We start from the raw sequence: 19,556 nt of genomic DNA, 5'->3' as shown, positions 1-19,556 counted from the left end.
ACTGTTGAAGTCTACTGCTGAAAAAAAAAAGAAAAAAACCAACCAACCAAACAAAAAAAACCCAAAAAACAAATATTCCTTTCAAAGTATTACTGCTCATTGACAATGTGCGTGGTCACCCAAGAGCTCTGATAGAGAGGTACAAGGAAATGAATGTTTTCGTGGCTGTTAACATAACACAACATCCATTCCGAAGCCCATGGATCAAGGTGTAATTTCAACTTTCAAGTCTTACTATTCAAGAAGTGTATTTTGTAAGGCTAGAGCTGCCATGGATCTGGGCAAAGTAAATTGAAAACCTTCTGGAAAGGGTTTATCATTGTAGGTGCCATTAAGAACATTCATGATTCATGGGAGGAGGTCAAAATGTCATTAATAGGAGTTCGAAAAAAGTTGATTCCAACTTTCATAGGTGACTTTGAGGAGTTCAAGATGTCAATGGAGGAAGTCACTGCATACATGGTGGAAATAGTAAGAAAACTAGAATTAGAAGTGGGGCCTGAAGATGTGACTGAATTGTTGCAATCTCCTGATGAAACTTGAACAGAAGAGGAGTTGCTTCTTATCTCGATGAGCAAAGAAAGTGGTTTCTTGAGATGCAAGCTACTCCTGGTGAATATTCTGTGAACATCGTTAAAATGACCACAAAGGGTTTAGAATATTTCATAAACTTAGTTGATAAAGCAGCAACAGGGTTGGAGAGGATTGACTCCAACTTTGAAAGACGTTCTAATGTGGGTAAAATGCTATCAAACTGCGTCTCATGCTACAAAGAAATATTTTGTGAAAGTAGGAGTTGATTGATATAGCAAACTTCATTGTTAACTTACTTTAAGAAATTACGAAAGCCACCCCAGCATTCAGCAATCACCACCAGTCAGTAGCCATCGCCATTGAGGTAAGACCCTCCATCAGCAAAAAGATAATGACTTGCTGAAAGCTGAGATGATCAGTAACATTAAGATATTTTAAAGTCAACTAATGTACTTTTAGACATAATGCTATTGCACACTTAATAGACTGCAATATAGTGTAAACAAAACTTTTATATGCACTGGTAAGCTAGAAAATTCATGTGGCTTTCTTTATTGTGGTGGTCTGGAACAGAACCTGCAGTATCCCCAGGGTATTCCTGTATGATCTTATGGGACCACTGCTGGACATTGTGGTCTGTTGTTGTTGACTGAAATGTCTCATGCAACACATGACTGTAATACAGTGGTGGGGGAATGGTGGCTGTATGTTTGGAGGAGGTATAAATGAAACAAAATTGGTCAAATGTTGCTAATTGTTGAACTGGGTGGAGAATACATAGAATTTCATGTCTACTATAAATTCCTACCATAAAATTTCACCATGAATGTAAATTCCTACTATAAATAAATACATGGAACTTCATTCCTACTATTAATGAAGGTAGGCTTTTCCTACTTCATTTGTCATTCTTTCTACCTCTATATATGCTTGAAAGTTTCTTTAATAAAAGTTAAAAAAAATGCCAAGACCAGGCTCTGTAACCATGTGACAATATGCTTTAATGCAGTGAACTGCAGAACAGCCTCATGGTGAGATTTGTAGGTCTTCTCACTTTTGTTAAAAGGACTCAGGAGTTGTGTTCCATATGTTTGTAGCATTAACACCCTTGTGAAGATCAGCAAAAGTGCAGGAGCCATGTTGAAACCACATGCACCAAAACTCATTCCAGCTTTGCTAGAGTCCTTGAGTGTATTGGAGCCCCAAGTTCTCAATTATTTGAGCCTCCGGGCAACAGAGCAAGAAAAGGTGAGTGGATAGCACAGGCATATTGGTAAGTATCATGAGGGAAGAGCCCTGTTAAGATACCAAGGTTCATTTGAATGACATTGTCACTACTCTTACCAGAACTCACCCTCTCTCACCACATGCAGTGTTTTACTATTTTTTGGAGAGAGGTTGTCAGCTCATACACTGTTTTGTGAATTGGATGAAAACTGACACTTCCATCTAAAAAATGAATTAACATTTGTTTAACATAGTTTTTTGTACATTTCAATTTTTTTAGGGCTTGGATCTGTACCTTCAGAGTCCTTCCATGGACTCCCTCGCCCTGTAAGCAAAGAGTATTTGCACCTAGACTTTGGCATATCTCAAAATCATTCTGCTTTGTAGGTGTAATGGAGTCACCTAGTCTCTGATCAGAGTCTTTTTTTTTTTTTTTTTTTTTTTTTTGGAGACGGAGTCTCGCCCTGTCACCCAGGCTGGAGTGCAGTGGCGCCATCTCAGTTCACTGCAACCTCTGCCTCCCGGGTTCAAACGATTCTCCTGCCTCAGCCTCCCGAGTAGCGGAGACTACAGGCAAGTGCCACCATGCCCAGCTGATGTTTTTGTATTTTTGGTAGAGACGGGGTTTCACCGTGTTAGCCAGATGGTCTCGGTCTCCTGACCTCGTAATCTGCCCACCTCGGCCTCCCAAAGTGCTGGGATTACAGGCGTGAGCCACCGCACCCAGCCTGATCAGTCATTTTTTAAAACTGCAGATGAGACATATTTATTGTGAAAAGTTAATACAGAAGGATAGAAAGTAATCCCACAGGAGGTCTCCCCATCACCACAGTATCATTCCCTGAGAAGCACCTGCTATCAGAAGTTTCCTGTGCTTTCTCTCAAATCCCTTTTTAGTCATAGGCTACCAAACCAAGCAAACATACTAATTTAAAAATAGTATCAGACTGTGAGTGTTGTTCTGTGATTTGTTTTTTAAATTAATAGAATATCATGTCTATATACACACATTCTTTTTAATGTATACATAGTGCTCTACATCAGGTGATTTTGAATTTTGATGGGAGAGGTTTTGCAACATCAAAGGTTTTAATTGTTCTTTTTTCTCTGTACCTTTGCCACTGTTGAATAATGTATATCTGATAACAAGAATCTCATTTTTCTAATTTGCACTCTTTTCCTAGCATTGTCCATTGCCTTTTCATATCGTATTAGTCGTTTATATTTCTTCTGTGATTGTGTTTATATTCCATGCCTATTTTTCTATTTGACTGTTTTTTTAATTTATATTTTTTATTAGAACTATTAAACACTGTTATATACAACATGTTTCCTTTGTTCACTATTTGCTCTTTAACTTGCCTAAACTTCTCTAATAACTTACTCTCTTTACCCTTTGCTTCTAATATTGCTGCTGCTTATTTATTCATTATTTTTCCCTCTTTCAGCAGTAGACTTGCCCCTTCCTGGGTGTCCATAGGATGTTTACTAAGCATTGAGAATTTGGAAACATAAATTCTAGTCTAAACTTTGCAGCCCTAGGCAAGTCACTTGTGTATGACTTACTTTTCTCCTTTATCATATCTGGATAGTATTAACCTCTCCTTCAGCATAGTTGTTAGATTAAAATACCTTTGTAGATATGAAGGTTGATTACAAAGTTAAAGAACTACCCATATAAATTTTTTTACTGCTTAGACACAATTTTAAAAACCTTAGAAATTTATTTAGTCAGTTCCTTTATTTAGTGGATGGAGAACCTCAGGCTGAAGAAGGCTGGATGGCTTGCCCACAGCCATACTATGCTAAGTTCTTAACTATTATCTGGATTTTTCACCTGTAGTGAGGTGCTGCTTCTCCTGGTAAATTGTTGAGTATAGGTCAAAAGAAATTAGAGTTAGACTTAATGTTTGCCTTTGTTACAGCTACGGATTATTTTTTTAAAAGTTCTGTAATTTGGAAGTGAAAGTCTTTTATGGTGTTTGTGTGGATTATTCCTAATTAATTGAATGTGCTGAGTGACTTGAATTTCTGTTCTTTAGGCTGCGATGGATAGTGCTCGGCTTAGTGCTGCCAAATCCTCTCCGATGATGGAAACAATCAACATGGTGAGTGTCTTAAATAATAACGAGAGGGTTTGCTTACCTGAAAGTGTAATTCTTCAAAGTCTTCAGGCTATGTTAAATGAAGTAGAGACTTATGGGATGAATTGAGCAGTTGTTGTGACTCCAGTTTTTTCTTAGTATATTTCTCTCTTCTCCTCTGTCACTAAGTGGAATAAGTAGTTCCCCCAAATACCAGAAACAGTCGGTCCAAATTTGTGTTACAAGGGACAACAACATATTAAGAGCTCTGTATAAATTTACATCTGTAGTCTTTTGAGCTGTGTATTTAGAAAGGTTCAGAGTTGTGCTTGTGCCTAATAGTTATCTTTGGGAGGAACTAGGAAAGTTATAAGCTGGAGGTATTTAATGAAGTAGGTGACATAAAGGTAGGTGAAGAGATTGGGCAATGTTGATATGTTGTTTTAGTCATAGGAAGGCATTTGCAGTAAAGAGCTGCTTGGCACTCTCAGGTTCTGATTTCTAAAGTTCCTGGAGTCTTGGTAAAGTTACTGTGTTGTGCACTCCCTGTAGTGGTTAGTTAGCTATGATTGTGTTTACTGGAAATTAGTTTGCTAAGCAGATCTATACCTTTAGCAGGACTCTGAAGTTATAGATCCAACCCCTAAAAAAATTGAAATGTACAAAAAACTGTTAAACTGGACAAGAGAAGTAGCTATGTTTTAGTGCCTGCTGGGGGACTGTTACCAAAATTTAGTCTAAGAATGTTGTATCTTTGTTGGATTATTGGGGGGAAATTAAAATTTAAAGAAATAGGAATAGTTAGTGAATACCATTTAGTTATATTCATTATTAATTTCATTATTAATAGAAAACATGTTAATTGCATTTTCAAAAATAAAAGCCAGCAATTTATAGGAAAATTCATCTAAGAAGTTGACTCATTAGAGGGGATTTGGTAGGGTAGGCCCACTGTAGAAGATCAATTTTTAGTTTAGGTTTTTTATACTAAACATGGATTGATAAAGAGGAAGTAGGCCCAGAAAGATTCTTTATTCTTGAGTAATCATTATTTTCTTTTTTAGCAAATTGATGTTTTCATTTTTTAGTTTGTTTTAGTGTTGAATCACTGATGAATAATTTTCTGTTTGTAGTACAGTGGTGGTTTTAGTATTGAAATTAGAGCAGAATCAAACAGTGATTTTTCAACTTCATGTAAAATCCAGTGGGTACGTGTTTGACAAGGGCAGTTTTTAATTGAAGATATGGTCTTGACTTATTTGCCAAGGCTTACCTTTATATTTGTCCTTTTTCAAAAGTGCCTGCAATATCTTGATGTGTCGGTGCTGGGCGAGCTAGTTCCTAGGTTGTGTGAACTGATCAGAAGTGGTGTAGGTCTTGGAACTAAGGTAAGTGTATTTTTCACAAGAAGAAATGTGCATCTTCATTAGTTTTGGCCATAAGGATATGACAGCCATCATGTTTGAAATTCATGTTTTACCACAAAATCTAATATTATTATACACTAACCATTTTATTTCTGTGGTTGCACCAATAACTGAAAACATGTAATTATTCCAATAAGTATTGTCTTAACTTACTTAGTGGAATCATTTCTGTTCTCTGGGTGCCATGTACGTACCCTCTAGGTTGTCATTCATTAGCAGTTCATGGAAATGCACATCCAGTTACAGGGCATGGATTGTTTTAGGTGGCAATTGCATTTTTCACAGAGGGGTCAGCAGTGTTAGAACAGAAAAATGTCTTAGTTTTCTAGATCTTTGAAGGATCAGATGCCCCCCCACCACCCTTTTAACAACAAATTAGTAACTCACATTTTTTCTTATGACAAAATTAACACTTGCTAGTATTGTACAATTTTAGCATTTATAGATTAGGAAAAAGTTAAAAATTGTCTAGAATTTTGCTGTACAGAGATAACTGCTGTTAATATTTTGGAGTGTTTCCTTCTAGTCTTTTCTGCACATGTATCTTCTGCAATGTCCTCTTCTAATGGCCCTGTGATACTCCACTGTATGGATGTAACATCATTTATTTTATTCCGTCAGGGAACATCTGACTTGTTTTCAGTTTTTGAAAAAATAGTAAAGTACTGTGATGCTTTACGGTGATGAGGCATACCTGAAGACATTTGGTTAAATTTCTAGAAATGGAAATGTTAGCCCAGTGATGGACAAGATGACTTATTTTGCTTTTCCAGAAGATTGTACCAGTTTTCTTTCTTTTTCACAATGTCTAAGATCACCCATCTTTCTCTTGGGAGTTTAAAAAATAAAATCTCTGCATTACTAGTTTAAGAGTTTTCCTTTTTCTGTATTGAATCCTGGAGGGGGTATTAGGTTTCATGTATTTTATATGTTTAAATTTTTGGCACCTAAGCCAGTGGTTTGGTAGGTAGAACATTGTGACCGTCAGATTTAGACCTTTGCTTTTGTAATCCTGTAGGGTGGCTGTGCCAGTGTCATTGTGTCATTAACTACTCAGTGTCCTCAGGACCTAACACCTTACTCAGGTGAGTTTGTCAAGTGATGTGTGGTGATATTTTTGCGCGGCCCTGTCTTGTGTGACAGAGTTTTAAAAAGGAAAAATAATTATTATTCAGACCTGCTTGTGATGCTGTGTGCCTTTTCTCCCTTCAGTCCCCTGACCCCTTCATTTCTTTGTTTGCAGGAAGTGCGGGGTTTATCGAGTTGAGCAACTTTTCACTGTTCATAAACGTTTGATTGTTCCTTAGTAGTATATGGAGGTAAAAGTATCCTCTATTCCATAGGACTTACCATTGATAGCTGATTTTACATCAGCATTTTTCTCTTCTTAGATTGGTTTCTAGGCTGGGCTATGTTCTTTATATACCTGGCTCTCATTTTTGCAAATTTTTCCACGATATTCTGGTTTAATTTTAACTTTATATCAGGTGAAAGGAAGCAAATGGATATATAAATATAACATTCAGAAATCTAAACTACTGTGAGGGAAATCAGATGTTAATTATAGGGTTAGGTTTGTTTGGGTTCTGGGAACAGAGTGGAACATTTGGTCAACCAAGTATCAGATGTTTTTCTCTTTATTTCTGGTAGGTAAACTTATGAGTGCTTTGCTTAGTGGCCTGACAGATCGGAACAGTGTGATTCAGAAATCTTGTGCATTTGCCATGGGCCATTTAGTTCGGGTGAGTTAAATTTCTTGCTTAGTTAAATAAAACTCTTTGACGGTTATAAAGAAATACTTAGGATTGTTTCTTTTTCAGACTTCACGGGATAGCAGCACTGAAAAACTCCTGCAGAAGCTCAGTGGGTGGTATATGGAGAAAGAAGGTACCTTTTTTTTTCTATTTTATGTCATTTTAAATTTAGATGTTAACAGCCCAATAAAACAGTACAAATTAGATCTTACCCTCTATGATTTTATGTGATTTGCTAGAAATATTTGTTTCTTTCCTTTTCTTTTTTTTTTTGAGATGGTGTCTGGCTTTGTCGCTGAGGCTGGAGTGCAGTGGTGCTCTCTCAGCTCACTGCAACCTCAGCCTCCTGGGCTCAAGCGATTCTTGTCCCTCAACCTTCTGAGTAGCTGGGACTACAGGCACATGCCACCACACCTGGTTAATTTTTGTATTTTTTGTACAGATGGGGTTTCGCCATGTTGCCCAGGCTGGTCTTAAACTCCCGAGCTCAAGCTATCTGCCCACCTTGGCCTCTCAAAGTGCTGGGATTACAGGTGTGAGCCACCACAACCCAGCCTGCTAGAAACATTTCTAATTGATTTTACCTATTTGTTTTGCTATTATATGAGTTGAACAATAGCCTATTTAGATCAGTTACCCTTAAAAACAATAAATATCATAAAGATTTTGGTTTCTCCTTTTCAGAACCTATCTACAAGACCTCTTGTGCTTTGACTATTCATGCTATTGGACGATACAGCCCTGATGTGTTAAAGAATCATGCAAAAGAAGTCCTGCCTCTGGCATTTTAGGCATGCATGAAATTGCTGATGAGGAAAATCCGAAAAAGAAGAATGTAATTTATGGACTGAAGTGTGGCAGGAAAATGTACCTGGTTAGTAGTGTGACCTGAGTTAAACCTGCTTCTTAGGAATCACAGCTAGAATTTTTTTTTTTTTTTTTTTTTTTTTTTTTTTTTTTGAAGACGGAGTCTCGGGCTCTGTCTCCCCCGGCCTTGGAGTGCAGTGGGCCGGATTCAGCTCACTGCAAGACTCCGGCCTCCCGGGTCTTACGCCATTCTCCCTGGCCTCAGCCTCCCGAGTAGCTGGGACTACAGCGCCCACCACCTCGCCCTGGCTCATTTTTTTTTTTTTTTTGTATTTTTAGTAGAGACCGGGTTTCACCCGTATTAAGCCCAGGATGGTCTCCGATTCTCCGCTGACCTTTGATCCGCGCGCGTCTCGGGGCCTCCCCAAAGTCGCTGGATTACAGGCTTCGAGCCAGCTGTGGTGCCTGGCCACAGCTAGAATTTTTTACTTGTATTCGTTATTCATAAACTCCTCTAAAGTTACTTTCCCAGGACCTTAATATGCATCCCATTTAGTTTTAAACCCATCCCAATTGCTGAGTTCTCAAGGTTGGCACTGAGGATTTTTGTCTTTACTCATTCCTCACTGCCCACATGAGAGAATACAAACTCTGTGAGCAAGGAGAGCTTTATATTTTTAATTGAGAGTGTGATTTTATGTAGCCTTAGAGTATTTTAGAGTAGTTTTCTAAATGTGTTTTTCACCTTGTCACATATTAATGGGTGATGCCCATTTGTGTGATATGTTCCTGTGGGCACCTAAGTTCGTAAAGTTCTACTATTGTGAGAGTAAGTCACAGCACCAACCCACTTTCTCTCCCTTTGAGAGAGTGGTGTGTTTTAACAGTTGAGAATCACTGCTTTTAGACTGTTGGTCACTGACTCTTTTTCAGACTTAGAAAATCAGTTAATTTTCTTGTCACTTAAAAGTTGTTTTAATTTTGCTTTCCTAGGTTCTTTTGGTGGCATTCGATTATACCTGCAGGAGTTAATTACTATTACCCAGAAGGCTTTGCAGTCTCAGTCTTGGAAAATGAAAGCCCAGGGTGCAATTGCCATGGCATCAATTGCAAAGCAAACTAGCTCTCTAGTACCTCCATATCTCGGAATGATACTGACCGCATTGCTGCAAGGCCTGGCTGGAAGAACATGGGCAGGAAAGGTAAAGGAACCATTCATGCCCAGTTAAAGGTATAATAAGAAGGGTCTGGTTTTGTGTAACTTCTGATGGATTATTTTTGTGAACCAGATTTCCTAGACAGTGGAAGCTTTGGGTAAACCTTGCCCAATTAACTGTGGTATTTCCTCTGAAACTAGAACCCACGTGGCCTTGCATAATGGACAGTAATGCTGGAGATAGATACATTTTTCATATTCAGCCTTCGAAGTTATGTCTTAAACCAACTTGTCAGCATTTTGTACCTGTTGACCTTATGAACAGATCAGGATTGAGCGTAAAAAGGTCAGGATTGGGCGTGTGTGACATAGAGTAGCAAGGTAGGCTGCTTCTAAACCTGGGGCTGAAGATGCCCATCTCTGGGACCTATGAATTAGTAACAGTTATTTTTTTACACAAGGGCTTCAGTAGGATTCTTACAGTGAACACTCAGTGGGGAACATGAGATTGTGGCAACATAATGATCTTTATGTTGTAAAGGTCAGTAGTGGCCCATGCAGTACTGAAGTAGTACTGGACTGGGAGTCAGACATCATTCTAATTCTGTGGTTGACACTTGTCTGTGAGACCAGGGTCAAATCAGTTCTTTAGGCTTCTACGAAATGGAGGTGAAGATAATTATCCTGCATCCATGGTTTAGAGTAAAACTTGGTGGATGTGCTTAAAATTATGCATTAAAGATGAGGTGACAATTGTTAATTTTTGTTGTCACAATTATCAGAAATTCCTAAGGTAATTATAATCATAGTGTAGAGAGTGTAAATGACATGTTTGGGATTAATAGTATGTCCTCATCTTTTAACCCCTTAGGAAGAGCTGTTGAAAGCCATTGCCTGTGTGGTGACAGCTTGCAGGTAAATGTTCTTTCAATGAGGATGCCATTTCTTAAACTGAACCCGAAAGCTGCAGCCTTTATTAACTTCTGATGCTTTTTTATGGATCCCGTAGTGCAGAGCTGGAAAAGTCTGTGCCCAATCAACCCAGCACGAATGAAATTCTTCAAGCTGTTCTGAAGGAATGTAGCAAAGAGAATCTCAAATACAAGATTGTAGCAATCAGCTGTGCAGCTGATGTTTTGAAGGCCACCAAAGAAGACAGATTCCAGGAGTTTTCTGACATTGTCATACCTCTCATCAAGAAGGTAATACCACCTGTATCCTCAGTTCTGGTTTATGCTTTAAAAAGAAAGAGTTAAAACATTATTTTCCCCTATGTCCTGATTATTAGGATTAGTTTAGCTGCAAGTAGCAGAGAAATTCCAAAATATGGCCTTAAACAAGATAGACAGTGCTGTGTTTCTCACATAGCATTGGGAACATCACAAAGCGTTCAGGTATTCCGGCTCTTTACATCTCCCAACTCTGCCATTTCTAGGGTGGGGTCATCATCTTCAAGGTCCACAGTGTGTTTGTGTTCCAGGCAGGAATGCAGAGGAGGTGAAGCAAGGATAAAGGATCACAGTGGGCATGCCAGTTCTCTTTTGAGGAGAGTTCCTGGGCACCGCTAGATGGCACTTTGACTTATATCCATCCCATTGCTCAGTACTTAGCACACCTGGCAGCAGACTGAATCTTAATTCTGGGTGTCCATTTTCCCTCCATGGGAGAAGGGGAGAGTGGATTTGGTAGTGAATGAACAGTTTATGTCATAATAAGCTTTGCCTTAGCTAATAAGCTCAGCCACCCCAGCCATCCTAGAATAAAGGCAAGAAGCTCAATGTGTCATGTGAATTGCCTCTGCCATATAGTGGAGGATTTGGGTCAAAAAAAACACTCAGGTTTCATGTGGAAGATGGAATACTCAGTTTTAAAAGTTGGGCACTGGTCCAAAAAAAGAAAAAAAAGTGTGTGGTTTCCCTATTTGTGAAACATGAAATATTTTAAGTAACATTCTTATTTCTTAAGGCTGCTAATTTGCAGTTGTTTTCTTTCAGTAATAAGGCTATTTAAATAATTTCCGTTACAAACATAGTGATAGCATATGGATTTGGGACACTTGTGTTTTAAGTTGATGACATCACTAGCGAGCTGGACCAGTGCTTCTCTTAGCCTCTGTTTTCCTATCTATCAAGAAAGAGTTTGGATTTATTCAGATCATTACTGAGTTTCTTCTATCTTTAATACTTGATTCTCATGCAGATCTCACGTTATGCTCAAAAGACTACATATGCAGTAATTTTTAGCTTTTCTTTACAGATTCCTGTAAAGTATTTCCTAAATTTATTAGAGACACAGTATTCTGGTTATAAATCCTTGTTGTAAATGGGGAAGCTTATGGTAGAGAATTTACCGTTTAACTCTTGGTTAATAGCTCCTGCCCTAGTACCCTGATAGCTTAAATAGCATACCTGTAACTTTGAAGAAGAAAATATTAAATTTTCTTTTCTTTGATATATCCTAGAATTCATTTGAAAGTAGTGGGGTCCAGACAACCAAAAATGAAGATGAGAATGAGAAGGAAAAGGAGCTCCAGCTGGAATATCTGCTGGGTGCCTTTGAAAGCCTGGGCAAAGCCTGGCCCCGAAACGCGGAGACCCAACGTAAGCACCAGAAACCGCATTTGAAGAAGTGCTGTAACCAGAGGTTACTTAATGAGAGCAAAGGTTTTCTGTATGACAAAGTATAGTTATTGTTTCTTATCGAGCCTGATTGATTAATAATGAGAATTATTCAGTGGAAATTTTTTGTGTACGTGAGCATATCACCTCACTGATCAGTGTACCGTTGCAGCAAGGGCTGCTGTAAGAAAGTATCACGGACCAGGTGGCTTAGCAGAAATTTATTTTCTCACAATTCTGGAGAATGGAAGTCTGAGCTTTTGAGATCAAGGCATCGTCAGCAGGGTTAGTTTCTTCTGAGACCTCTCTCCTTGGCTTGGGAATGGCTGTCTTCTCTGTGTGTCTTCACATGATCTTTGTTGTCTCTGTGTCCTAATCACCTCTTCCTGTAAGGACACCAGACACACTGTATTAGGGCCCACTCATAGGACCTCTTTAAAGGGTCTGTCTTCTATTTAATAATAATGCAGTAACATTCTGAGGTACTGGGGGATAGTATTTCAACATACGAACTTTGGGGGCATAGTTCCACCTATAATAACCATGATACATTTTATGCAGAGAGTTTGATAGAAGAGTTCTGCTGATCTTCTTGATCATTTGGAGGAATCCACAAAGTTTATTAGTGGGGTCTCTTTATCCTAAAATGAATGGCCTTATTACGAAGTGTTCAGTAAGCACCTGAAATCCCTGTTTCAGTGAAATACTCATTACTATTTGGACAATTTTCAGAACTGGACATGTATTTCCCAAAGATTAAATCAACAGTAAACCTTTATTATTGGATGAGGTTGCAGTTAGTTTCGAGTCCACTGATAGGGCCTTAACCTTGGGATGATACTACCCTTTACACTGGATCTTAGCCAAAAGGCCAAGAAGTGATGATGCTACCCTTTAAGCTTGCCTTGGGTTGGGTCCTACAGTGCATCCCGCTGAAGATCTTAGTGTGTGTGTCTATATATATATGTATTTTTTTTTTTTTTTTGGAGACAGGGTCTTGCTCTGTTACCCAGGCTGGAGTGCAGTGGTGCAGTCCTTGCAGCCTTTACCTCCAGGGCTCAAGTGATCTTCCTGCCTCAGCCTCCCAAGTATTTGGATATACAGGTGCATGCCATGACACCTAGCTAGTTTTTTTTTTTTTTTTTTTTTGAAGAGGTGAGGTCTTGCTATGTTGCCTAGGTTGGTCTCAAACCCCTGGGCTCAAGTGATCCTCCCATTTGGCCTCCCTCCTGAAGTGCTGGGATTTATAGGTATGAGCCTCCATGCCAAGTGACAATATTACTGAATGTTATAAAAAAATGTATTGTTGATTATTCGTAACTGGAAATGTCTAGAATCAGAGTTAAGGTTCTCTTTGAGCCCTGTCAGCCTTTGTGTGAACTTATATATTTGCTATGTTTATAGGAAGAGTTTCCCAGAAGATACAAATTTGCAAGTGGTTTTATTTCTTATACACTGCAGTGGAAGTCCACTAATATGACACTATAAAGACTTGATAGGTAGAGATAGCTAAGGTAGGGAATTGTATGAGAAAGTTGATACAAACATAAAGCAGTTTATTTTAATATAAGATGTAGAAGGTTGTTAATAGAAAAGTGCATTTATTGCGAACCAAGGTCTTTTCTTTAGGAACTTAAGTTACGCATTGGCTTCTTATAAATCTACAATTTCTGGGTTTTGTTTCTTTAAAATAGAGAAAGAAATTTCAAGCTCTTATGAGACAATTCTAGTGCAGAATTCTAGATTTTTTTAATTTCCTTCCCCCATTTTTACATTTGTTTGAGCCCTATGAAATCCTACAGTAATTAAAAATAACTTCGTTCTTAAGTTTTCTGCTGATTCATCAGTTGGCATAATATTAATTATATAATTATAATTACAATTGCAGTTGGCATAACAGGTTTATAAGAAAGCACTGTTGACTCTTGGTAAACCTGCAGTTTGCAGAGGCTTGTGAGCATCTAGAGAGGAGCTCCTGGCCACAGAGTTCTCCTTTCTTTGGCTGTCATTCAGGGAGTTTTGAGGGGCAAAGGGGTTGTGGTTAAAGTGCTTTCTCAGTTCTATGGAGAACCATATGCCTTGAAAGTGAATATTTGTAAACAATTATATTGTACCTTTGTGGGGGCAGTTTCTGATCAAGGAAATGTGTTTGGGGATTGAGTACAAAGTCATGCTGAAGGTTTTGGAGAAATTTCAATGGCTTTAAAATATTTATTGTTTTATTTCTCTTTTCCTGCTTTTCTCTCCTTTATCCTCCCTGCCTTCTCTTTTTCTCCGTCCCTCTGCCTTTCTCTTGTTCTCTCTGTCTGTCCCTCATTTATTCCATCTCTTGCTCTTTTATACTCTCTCCTGCTCTGTCCCACCTTGTCTTTCTTTCCCAGGTTGTTATCGCCAGGAGCTGTGCAAACTGATGTGTGAACGGCTAAAACTCAGCACGTGGAAAGTGCAGCTAGGAGTCCTGCAATCAATGAATGCCTTTTTTCAGGGGTAAACTGCTTCATGGTTCAGTTTTTTATTTTGTTCCCCCCACCCCTGCAGCATTTTATATATAATCAATGGAATTTTTATACATTTAAAAACTAGTAGCTAAAGTGACAATGATACATACAGACAGAAATTGTGACAGGAAAGTTTTAGACTGTTTCTTAATAATTAGCATTTGTACCTTGCTTTCTGATTTGTATAGGTTAATGCTTTTGGAAGAAGAATATGCAGATCCTGAGGCTTTGGCTGAAATTCTGCTTGAAACTTGTAAATCAATCACATATTCTTTAGGTGAGTGTAGTAAACTAAAACTGACGAGGGAGTCCTAATTTTAAAGCTAAGGAGCCGAGCTTCAAATATTTCCTACCTTGTCTTAGGAACTAAATTTCTGAAACAGCTGCTGGACCCTGCTACTTAATATACTCCATGTGTACCCCTTAACTGGAATATTTAAATCTGAAACTATAACAGGATTTTAGCATCTAGTTTAGAAAAACCTTCGTGACAAGTATTTTTACAAAATTGTTATTTGAAAGTAAATTCAAACTTACACAACGGTTGCAACGACAGTACATTTAATACTCTGCAATATGTATACACTTTACCCAGAATCATCTGTTAACATTTTGTGCCATTTGCTTTGTCATTTGGACTTCTGTATACATGTTTTTCTCCTGAACCATTTGAAAGTATGTTGCTTACCTCAGGCCCCCTTTTTCCTCAGTTATTTAGTGTGCCACAGTACCATTGTCAACTTTAGGTAGTAAACATGGATGCGGTTTTTTAAATCAAATGTTTATCGTTCATACTCTAGTTTGTTCAGTTGATTCGGTAATGTTCTTTATTTTTATTTTTTGAGACAGAGTCTCGCTCTGTCACTCAGGCTGAAGTGCAGAGGTGTGATCTCAGCTCACTGCAACCTCCACCTTCCAGGTTCAATCCTCCTGCCTCAGTCTCCCAAGTAGCTTGGATTACAGTTACTATCACGCCTGGCTAATTTTTGTATTAATTGTAGAGACAGGGCTTCACTGTGTTGGCTAGGGTGTTCTCGAACTCCTGAGCTCGAGCAATCCACCTGTCTTGGCCTCCCAAAATACTGGAGTTATAGACATGAGCCACCACACCCAGCCAGTAATGTTCTTTATAGGATTGTTTTTTTTCCCTCCCCTTCATTAGGGAATCCAGTCCAGGATGATGATGATGATGATAATAATTATTATTATTTTTGAGACAGGGTCTGCTCTGTCACCCAGGCTGGAGTGCAATGGTGCGATCTTGGCTCACGGCAGCTCTGCCTCTTGGGTTTAAGTGATTCTCCTGTCTCAGTTTCCCAAGTAGCTGGGCTTACAGGTGCATGCCATCAAGCCTGGCTAATTGTTGTACTTTTCATAGAGACGGGGTTTCACCATGTTGGCTAGTCTGGCCTCAAACTCCTGACCTCAAGTGATCTGCCCGCCTTAGCCTCCAATTCATAATTATTTATTGAATTTTGTTGTCATATATTTTTAGACTCCTTCAATCTGGAATACTTTGTCAACCTTTCTTTGTCTTAGGACATTGACAATTTTGAAGAATAAAGTCCCTTTTTGAAAAAAACAGAATGTTTCTCATTTGGTGTTTGATGTTTTCTCATAATTAGATCCAGGTTATGAATTCCCAGTTGGGATACTTACGTAAGTGATGTGTCCTCACATTAAGAGGCACACACAGTGTCCATCTGTTATCATTTGTGATGTTAATTTTGATTACCTGGTCAAGGTACTATCAGTTTTTCTCTACTGGCTAGTGACTATATTTTCCTTTTGTGTCTAATAAGTAGCCTGTGGGAACAGACCTTAAGATCATTCAAATAATCTGTTTATCTTCTTTACAATCTCTTCTCTATATTTAGCATGCATTGATGATTCTTTCCTGAACCAGTTTTTACTAAGATGATTTTGCAACTCTAGCATTTTGTCCACATTCACCATTTGATAGTTGGAATTCTATTGTAAGCAAGGTTCTTCTCTTCTGCCCATCTTTTTATTTATCTGTTACTGGCATTGATTCATGGATTTCTTTCCCCCTTCAAAGACTTTATAATTTAATTTTTTAAATCTTAATTTGTTACTCAAATTGTCCCAGATTTGGCCAGTGGAAGCCCTGTGTCAAGCTGACCCCTGTGTCATTTTGATAGGTCACCGTCACTGTAGCACTTCTGTACTTCATAGCATAACAAGATGATAAGGTCCATCTCATGCCTACCCTGCTTTGGGCTTGGTTGTGTGTTGATTTTTTTGGTAGACAATTTCACCGTGAATCAGATGCCATGTCAAAGAGTGGATGCCAAGGAAGCATGCTTCAGTTGCAGTTGCTGGCAGTAACATGCTTTTATGGATAAAGAACTGGCAGCCAACAGACCTGTCTTTGCTGGGTTCCAGGTTTCCCCGATCGGCTTAAACACTGGGTCGTATAATATTCTTTGGTAAAATGAGGAGGGTCATGCAGACCTAAGGATCATTCTTATGTATGATGTGAAGATGATTTTGTGTTTGAGATAGTTTTTTCATCTTCCACTTCTAAAATGGATCATTTAAATATTACCATTTGTTGTGGTGATTGGTATACTTGGCTGACAGGTTTTTGTTTTCCCAAAGTAGGAGACTATGTACATTAGCACATTTTAAGTATTTGATACTTAGCAAAGGGAAGCTTCCTTTAAAACATAACAAAACAAAAAACCAGATGTACCCTTTCCCTAGAGTTGTAATTTCTGGACATCTTTCTTTCAGTAACACAAATTTAATCTTGGAGGTTGTGTTTTCAGGCAGGCCATATAAACTGTATGATTTTCTTTTAGAAAATAAGACCTACTCATCTGTGAGAACAGAAGCTTTATCTGTGGTAGAATTGCTGCTTAAAAAACTTGAAGGTAAGTTGTTCTTAGTTCTGACTGGAGGACCACAAAGCCATGTAGCATATGTTTTAGAAATTTTTTGTTTCGTTTTTCTTATACTCTAAGCATATACTCTGAAATACAAATCAGTATGTATGCACATGCAAGAAGAATGGACAAAACCAAAACTATAAATCTTACTAAATATTTAAATTTGATATTCTTTTATATATTTTTAACATACTATTAAGCTATAGTTGTCTTAAAGTAATAAAGTTTTTGTTTTCATCGGGAATCCTGACTTAATCTTGGTTAATTAGAGGAAGTGGTTGACAAGTGGCATGTGTACATGTAAATAAGCAGAACGACACACTGAAAAGTGGAGTTGGAAAAACATTTTTAACAGTTATCTACCTGAGTCATCAAATCTGATAGTAGCAATTTTCTTAATTCTATTTCTTCTCCCCTAACCTGTTTTTCTTCTAAGGGTCTGTCAGTGGGCAGGGTAGGGGGAACTGTTAGCATTTTCTCCAGTGGTGTATCTGTTACTGATTTCAGAAGGAGGACTCTCTTCTTTTTTTTCCTCTCTCTCAAATTGTTTTAACTTCATGGATTAAGAATGTAGGAGATGGAAACGTTTTTCCTGCAACCTTGTGTGTTTGCTCTTTCTACTTCTCTATCTTTGCTTAGCAATTAAAACACCTCTCTTAGGGCTCCATCAGACAGAACTTTTAGACTCAGTAACACTAAACATCTCCCGATCCCTTTTTTCCTTGTTGAGATAAAAGAGCTAGGCACTTAAGTCATATTACCAAATTCTCAGTTTGCCAGATACGTACTAATATAGTCCAGATGAGGAACATGAGGCTGAAGGCAAGCTAAACTTGCTTGAAGCCACATTGCTAGAAAGTGGCAAAACCTTGTAAACAAGATTTAAGATTTGATATACTTTCTTATTTTCTAAAATTTTCAGTGTGCATGTAGTTCTCAGATGCCTTACTCAAAGAAAAGGGAGTGTCATCTACTTAATCTGACCTTGCAATTATGAAATTTCTTACAAGTTTGTCTTTTTTTTTTGACTGACCATATCTTATGAAATGGCCTTGCGATGATGTTGTTGAAATGACTTTTTTGCTACAGTGTGCCTTGCCCCGATAATTCCTTCTTCCTACTATGCTTCATTGTAGTTATTTCGCTTTCTCCCACTGATACTGGGGGAAGGAGAGGAAACTCCCTGATGTGCCTCTAGGCTATTGTCAAGAATTAGGTTTTGAGACACCTATTGAACTTATCATCATTATATACTGATCTGTTATCAAGAGGTTGCTTTGCATTTATTTGGGGGATAGGATATTTTTAAATTTTTTTTCTTGTCCTATAAGGATTCTTTGGGGTTTTTTCTTTTGCTTTTTTTTTTTTTCCATGCAGAATCTAAACAGTGGGAATGTTTGACATCTGAATGCAGAGTGCTCCTAATTGAGTCTTTAGCTACTATGGAGCCAGACAGCAGACCTGAACTGCAGGAGAAAGCAGCGTTACTGAAGAAAACACTTGAAAATCTGGAATAAATTAGAAAGGGAAGAAAGAAACAAGTGCCATGTTCATTGGGGGTTGAAATGGTGGTGTTCTTTGAAAAACCAAGTGGGGAAGAGTAAAGATTAATCTGTAGCATGCATCATTCCTTGGCTGAAATAAAAGAAAAGCCTTAAATTTTGTTCCTTATTAGCTTTATTTTATGTTTTAAAGTATCTGGGCTGAGTGAGCTTAATGGAACCTTGGATGTTTGAGGGGTGGTTGTAAAGGAAACTGGCAGAAATAGTTGTTAAAAGAGTTCAAGCTGTTATTAAAGGAATTAATAGACAAAGTTGCAGAGCAAGCTGGATAAAAATCTTAGAACTGCATTCAAATTAGTTATTTCAGGAAGGGGCCTGTAAATAACTTGTTTTAACCTTCCTCTTAAACCTGAAGAAATAGGAAGCTGTGTCATCTCAGAGGCTTTCTGAGGCCTGTGCCAAAGTCAGAACCCAGGTGTTTAATGTTCTGCCCTGGATACTTTGCTTTACAGCCATCTGCCAAATCAGTGCTAACCCTGGCCCACCCAAGAAACTTCCAAGATGAGGTACGTTTAGGGCGGCACACAACAGCCCTTGTGCCAGAACTAAAGTGACCCTTATTGTTGGGTTTCCGAAAGTCAGAAGCTGAACATTGTCTTGTCGTGTGTTTAGATGGTTGATTTGGAGAAAATGATTGTTTAGCATCTTTACAGATGGAGAGGACAGATTCAGTCTCATTAGGATAATTCCAATCGTCTTCCTTTTACAGGTGGGTAAAGTAGATTAGGACAAGATCACACATTCTATTGGTGTCTGTGGCTGCATATTTTGCAAAACCAGAAACAAAATCACAGACTGCCTCAAAACTGTAATGACAACATAAAATTTCTGTTTGCTTTTATGCTACCAGTATGACTTTATAGGGGAGAAGGAAAGCCTTTTAATTAGCCACCTGGGAATTACTCTTTTAAAAAATGCCTTTTCTCAAAATAATATGATGCCACTCCAAGTAAATCATTGCCACTAGGGGTTTTCCT

At 38.2% G+C, this 19,556-nt stretch overlaps 1 protein-coding gene across 1 annotated transcript in view; it reads left to right on the top strand.

Moving 5' to 3' along the window:
- The window catches only part of ECPAS (Ecm29 proteasome adaptor and scaffold), a 129,102-nt gene extending 110,426 nt beyond the window's left edge, over positions 1-18,676 (top strand). Inside the window, 17 exon segments of the mRNA XM_017854817.1 lie at positions 1,632-1,782; positions 3,804-3,869; positions 5,144-5,233; positions 6,291-6,357; positions 6,923-7,014; positions 7,093-7,159; positions 7,711-7,812; positions 7,815-7,838; positions 7,841-7,900; positions 8,827-9,035; positions 9,861-9,904; positions 9,999-10,191; positions 11,451-11,589; positions 13,989-14,094; positions 14,294-14,382; positions 16,931-17,002; positions 18,395-18,676. Of these exon segments, the coding sequence (XP_017710306.1) occupies positions 1,632-1,782; positions 3,804-3,869; positions 5,144-5,233; positions 6,291-6,357; positions 6,923-7,014; positions 7,093-7,159; positions 7,711-7,812; positions 7,815-7,838; positions 7,841-7,900; positions 8,827-9,035; positions 9,861-9,904; positions 9,999-10,191; positions 11,451-11,589; positions 13,989-14,094; positions 14,294-14,382; positions 16,931-17,002; positions 18,395-18,534 (1,711 nt within the window). The 3' untranslated portion in view covers positions 18,535-18,676.
- Positions 18,677-19,556: the final 880 nt, after the last annotated feature.

The sequence above is a fragment of the Rhinopithecus bieti genome, unplaced genomic scaffold, assembly GCF_001698545.2.
Source record: "Rhinopithecus bieti isolate Rb0 unplaced genomic scaffold, ASM169854v2 scaffold_40150, whole genome shotgun sequence".
Lineage (NCBI taxonomy): Eukaryota > Metazoa > Chordata > Mammalia > Primates > Cercopithecidae > Rhinopithecus > Rhinopithecus bieti.
This window is presented reverse-complemented; position numbering and strand designations above follow the sequence as displayed.